The sequence below is a fragment of the Zonotrichia albicollis genome, chromosome 10 (genome assembly GCF_047830755.1).
Source record: "Zonotrichia albicollis isolate bZonAlb1 chromosome 10, bZonAlb1.hap1, whole genome shotgun sequence".
Classification (NCBI taxonomy): Eukaryota; Metazoa; Chordata; class Aves; order Passeriformes; family Passerellidae; genus Zonotrichia; species Zonotrichia albicollis.
In genome coordinates, this window is record NC_133828.1 from 31,471,852 (window position 1) to 31,477,095 (window position 5,244).

The following is a 5,244-nucleotide window of genomic DNA, read 5'->3' on the forward strand; positions in this document are numbered from 1 at the left end:
GACGGGCAGCTATGGGGTAGAGTGTGGGGGGCCCAGCCCAGGCTGCCTGAAGCTCCTGTCCCTGCCCTTTTCCATGTCCTCACCCCTGCCCTTATCCCGGCTCTCTTCCCTGTCCATCCTCCTTCCCATCCCCCTGCCATAGGCCCTGCCCTTCCGCCAGGGGGCGCTCGAAGGCGGGCGCTCCGCCGGGGGCGTGACCAATGCAACTGGGGCGTGGCCAAGCCCAGCGGGGGCGTGGCCCTACGCCCTCTCCTAGGTGGGGCGGGGCGGGGGTGAGTTCGTCTCGGGGCGCTTGTGCCGAAAGCCGCGGAGCGGTGCCGTGAGGGAGGTGGCGGAACGGTCCCAGTGCCCCCGCCCCGGGGTTGTCCCCTGCTCCTGCCCACCCGCTCGCCCGCCCGTCGTTACCCCGCAATCCGCCTCGCGCCGCCGCCATGGTGCCGGTGTGCACCAGCGGCTGCGCTGCATGCCGGGAGTTGCAGTCTCGCCGCTCGGGGACTGTCGGGGGGCGGCGCCGCAAGGTCCCTGGAGAGAAAACTACATCTCCCAGCATGCATCGCGCAGGGCGGGGCCGGCACGCGCTGCCGGCGGAAAGGGCGGGATCTGCGCGCGGGCTCGGGCCGTGGTTGGCTGCAGCGGGCGGGGACCGGCCGGGGCGGGGCGGGGCGCGCGGCGGAAGCGGCGGCAGCGGCGGCGGGGTGGGTCGGCATGGAGCCCGGGGAGGACCCGGGGGCGCTGGACCTGCACGGCGACGAGGAGATCATCGAGGTGGTGGAGCTGGGCCCGCCCGGGCCGGGTGAGACGGGGCGCCCTGCGCCACACACCGGGCAGGGCCTGCGGGGGTCCGGCCTCCCGCCGGGGCACCGGGAGCGCTGCGGCCCCACCCCAGTACCAGGCCCGGCCGGGGCATCCCCCCGGCCCGCGGCCTCTCCCCGTGTCGCGTCCCGTTCCTCTGCGGTTTCCCTGCCCTGGGGCTCGCGGCCCCGGCGGCATCGCACATCCCCCGCTCCCCGGCCCGCAGCCACCCCGCTGTCCGCCGAGCCGGGCAGGCCGCGAGCCCCGCCCTGACCCTCGCCCTCTGCAGATGACCTGGCCGAGGAGATGGAGGACGTGGACTTTGAGGACGAGGGAGCAGAAGAGCCCGATGGCGAGGCTTGGGAGTCGGAGGATGACGAGGGGGTGGAGGACGGCATGGAGGCACAGGACGACAGCGAGGTCACGTTCTCGCTCCACTCGGGTGAGTGCTGGGCACGGGCAGAAGCAGCTGGGACCCCCCTCGGGACCTGGTCTCGTCTTGGCTTTCTCCAGAGTCCAGGGGTGCAGAGTGCCTTGCTCGGCTGCTGTCTCCCAGCCTTCTTGGGACTCAGAGCTGCCCTGGGCTTGTTTCTGCCTTGTGCTCTGACAGAAGAGCCCTTTGGGCCCCCCATTCCATTAGTAGCTGGCCCTAAGCTCGGCAGAAAGCCTGTGCTTCTCCTCTCCCACGTGAAGAATTGGTTCCTACTGGGTTGGGTTGAGAGTTCAGCTTGCTGATGTCCCACCCAGGCCCAGTGCTGCACGGGGTTTGGGTCCCCTGGGAACATCAGGTGAGGTGCGATCAGCACCGTAGCCATGCAGCCTCTCTTTGCTCTTTTGTGAAGATTCTGTCTTCTGTGTGAGCCTTGACCCCAAGACCAACACGCTGGCAGTGACAGGCGGAGAGGATGACAAGGCCTTTGTGTGGCGCGTGAGTGACGGGGAGCTCCTCTTTGAGTGTTCAGGTGAGGTGCAGTGAGCAGCTGTGTCCCCTCTCAGCAGTGCCTATCTGCGCACATTTCCCTCCAGCTGATGCTGTGCTCCTGGCCATCTTCCATGGCTTGGCCTGAGCAGTCTCTGTCCCCTGATGTTTACAGGACACAAGGACTCGGTCACCTGTGCTGGCTTCAGTTACGACTCTGTGTTCGTGGCCACAGGTGACATGTCTGGGCTTATCAAAGTGTGGCGGGTGGATGCCAAGGAGGAGGTGTGGTCCTTTGAGGTGGGGGATTTGGAGGTGAGTGGTGCTGGGAAGGGTTCCCCAGCCAGCAAGTGGGGTGGCAGCACTTGGGTGACACTGCCTGTCCCTCTCTCTGCCCAGTGGATGGAGTGGCACCCTCAAGCCCATGTGCTTCTGGCTGGTACAGCTGATGGCAACACCTGGATGTGGAAGATTCCCAGTGGGGACTGCAAGACCTTTCAGGGTCCAGCATGCCCAGCCACATGTGGCAGGATCCTGCCTGATGGTGAGGCACAGGGCCTCTCTGGAGTGTGAAATGTCACCAGCTCTGTGTGGGCCATCTGCCCTCCTGCTTCTCCCAGGCTGTGCTGAATGGGAGGCAGGGGATGGGGGGCCCTATTTGCTATCTCTGTCTGCTATTTTTGTCTCACCCAGGGAAGCGAGCAGTGGTGGGGTATGAGGATGGGACCATGCGCATCTGGGACCTAAAGCAGGGAACCTCGCTGCATGTCCTGAAAGGTAAGGAAGAAGGGAGAGGTTTATCACCTAGGCTGCTCTCTGTTTGGTAAACACCCCCTTCTAGCGGGCTCTGACTTCTGCCTGAGTGGAGAGGAGGTGTCTGTGAGGGCAGGAGAGAGAGAGCCTGGCACAGGGTTTCACTGTCACAGTGGTGGCTGTTGCTTGTGGGGGTGCTGGCACAGCCAGGCAGGGTGGAGGCTGCAGGATGGTGTTTCAAGGCTCACTGGGGCTCTGTGGGGAGGGCATATAAAGCTCATTCCTGCTGCTCACCCCCCAGGCCAGGATGGCCATCAGGACCCCTTGACGTGTGTGGCCAGCAACCAGGATGGCAGTTTGATCATGACGGGCTCTGTGGACTGTCATGCCAAGCTGATCAACTCTGCTACGGGCAAGGTGCGTCTGTGGGGGCTGGGCATAGCCGGGAGCGCTGGGGACCCCCCAAGTCCCGTGTCCTAGGCCGGGGGCAGTGCCGGGAGCGCTGGGGACCTCCCAAGTCCCCTGTCCTGGGCCGGGGCAGAGCCAAGAGCTCTGGGGACCCCTCACATGCGGGGCCGGTGTGCGGCCATCGGCAGCCGGCAGGCGGCGCCCTCGCGCTGCGGGTGAAGGCGGGCTCGGAAGGAAGTTCTGTCTTGTTTGCTCCCGGGAGCTGAGGATTTGGGGCCGCGCCTTGTTCTAATGAAGGCGCAGACTCGGTATCGAGTACGAACGGGACCTTTGTGCATCTGGGTCTCCTTTCCTTGGGGTATAGCCACCCTCCCTCTACCCAGGTGGTGTGCGTGTTCAAGATGGAGAGCGTGACCCCCAAGGCACCCATCAGTGAGGGCGAGGAGGCAGAGTCCAACTCAGTGGAGTCGCTGGGCTTTTGTAATGTGTGAGTGTTGGGACAGCCCCTATTCAGTGCTACATCTTACAGGGCTTGTCATACAGATCCATTTGCATCCCTTGAGCTCAATCTGCTGCATTTCTCTTGCCTCCATCCTCCCCCGCTGGGTGTGGAGATGCCAGATCCCTTTGGTATGAGGCCAAGGGACACCAGCTGCTCAGTCCTCCCTGCAACTGTTGGGATTCTGGGCTAGCCTGATGGACCAGTGCTTGGCTGGGATACTCTGCAGACAGCTGTTCTCTTGCCAGGACATTGTCATCTTCACAAACCATGGGCTGATAGCTCACTTGCTGTACCTTTGGATTTCCCAAGTGGGGTGTTTGATGGCTCCAGCCATCAGGTTGTCCCTCATCTTCTCCATACATTGTAGCCTTCAGCATAGGGTTTGCCTTTTACCTGGAGCCTTTATGTGTTTGCATCCCTGCTTCCCCATGTCCCATGTAATGCCTCTTCCCTTGTCTGTAGGATGCCACTGGCTGCTGTGGGCTATCTTGATGGCACACTGGCTATTTACGACCTCTCCACACAGAGCCTGAGGCATAAGTGCCAACATGAGGTACTGCCCTCCCTCCCCACCCAAGCCTGGGAGGTGGGTTTGGGCCTTCTGGAGATCTCCCTTGGAGCCCAAGGGCCAGTTCCCAATTTGTACTTCTCCCTTAGCCTTGGGCTTCCCCAGAGGGCAGCCGCAGTCTCTGCAAAGCGGATGTGCTTGGCCCTGGGGTCTGGCTCTCCTGGGGGGATGGCAGACACCATGAGGGGGTGGGGGTACATGGGGGGAGCTAAGCCTTGCTGGAGGTCCCCACTGCGGTCTCCCCCTGTCCCAGTCAGGGATCGTGCAGCTGCTGTGGGAGGAGAGCTCGGCCGTGGTGTACACCTGCAGCCTGGACGGGGCCGTGCGGCTCTGGGACGCCCGCTCGGGGAAGATGATCAGCGAGTACCGAGGGCACTCTGCTGAAATCCTCGACTTCGCTGTCAACAAGTGAGCAGGCACCCCCAGACCCCTTCCCTGCTGGTGGGGGGAGCAGTGGTAGCAGGGGCCTCCAGCCTAAGAGCTCATATCACAAGCTGCCTCTTGAGTGCCCTTGTGATCTGGTCCCAAGGTGGGGGACAAACCTAGGTCCATGCTGACACTTCAGGGTCTCAAAGGGGAGTGCAGCACTTCAGAGCTGGGCTGGGGGTGATGGATACTGGAAGCCGCCAGCCCACCTCTGAGCCCTGTCTCCCTGCAGGGATGCCTCCATTGTGGTGACCACCTCTGGCGACCACCAAGCCAAAGTGTTCTGCGTCCAGCGGCCTGATCGCTAGAACTGTGTCAAGGGACGGCGTCCCGGCGCTGCCCTGCGCCCTGTGTACAGAGGGACGAGGGACATGGTTTCACCACCCTTCTCCAGTGCGTGCTTTGTAATTTTTCCAGCCTGCCCTGCTTTGCCCTCACCGGGCCAAGCCAGGGGTTTTGTATGAAGATGTCTTTAATTATATAAATTATTTCACTTAACTGGATGCCATCTACTCTGCTTGTTGGGGGGGGAAGAGGATCTGGGGAGCTATGCTCTCTCCTCAGGGATCTCCCTGGCATCCAACTATGGCCTGAGGATCAGTGGCAGAGACTCCCATCCTAGCTCTCCCTGCTAGGGAGAATGAAGTGGTCAGGATAGGAGGGTGCAGGTTGCTAGCTGAAGGAAGGAGAATCTTGCTCTGTACAGTCTAGGAGTTCCCTAACAGAACACGCTATTCCCAGATCTGGGTACTGTACCCCAAAGTTCACTAGAAGGCATATGTTCCACAATACAGGAACTATCTCCCTTGGGGCTGTGACTAAACACCCCTTCCAGGGCAAAGTCACGTGCATTAGTAAGCCAAAGCCTCACAGTCC

At 62.2% G+C, this 5,244-nt stretch overlaps 1 protein-coding gene across 1 annotated transcript; it reads left to right on the forward strand.

The window, feature by feature from the left end:
- Positions 1-633: 633 nt before the first annotated feature.
- AAMP (angio associated migratory cell protein) lies at positions 634-4,866 on the forward strand. Its single transcript, XM_074548683.1, has 11 exons — positions 634-793; positions 1,082-1,234; positions 1,635-1,754; positions 1,887-2,026; positions 2,111-2,255; positions 2,405-2,488; positions 2,766-2,881; positions 3,256-3,359; positions 3,837-3,927; positions 4,196-4,350; positions 4,601-4,866. The coding sequence occupies exons 1-11, from the start codon at positions 706-708 to the stop codon at positions 4,674-4,676; spliced, it is 1,272 nt and encodes a 423-aa protein (XP_074404784.1). The 5' UTR covers positions 634-705; the 3' UTR covers positions 4,677-4,866.
- The last annotated feature ends 378 nt before the right edge of the window (positions 4,867-5,244 follow it).

What these genes read in the sequence shown, in the direction of transcription:
- AAMP (XM_074548683.1), top strand. Translation starts at nt 706, where the DNA reads ATGGAGCCCGGGGAGGACCCGGGGGCGCTGGACCTGCACGGCGACGAG. An exon ending in GCTGGGCCCGCCCGGGCCGG is followed by an intron (nt 794 to 1,081) that starts GTGAGACGGGGC and finishes CGCCCTCTGCAG; the next exon opens with ATGACCTGGCCGAGGAGATG. An exon ending in CACGTTCTCGCTCCACTCGG is followed by an intron (nt 1,235 to 1,634) that starts GTGAGTGCTGGG and finishes TCTTTTGTGAAG; the next exon opens with ATTCTGTCTTCTGTGTGAGC.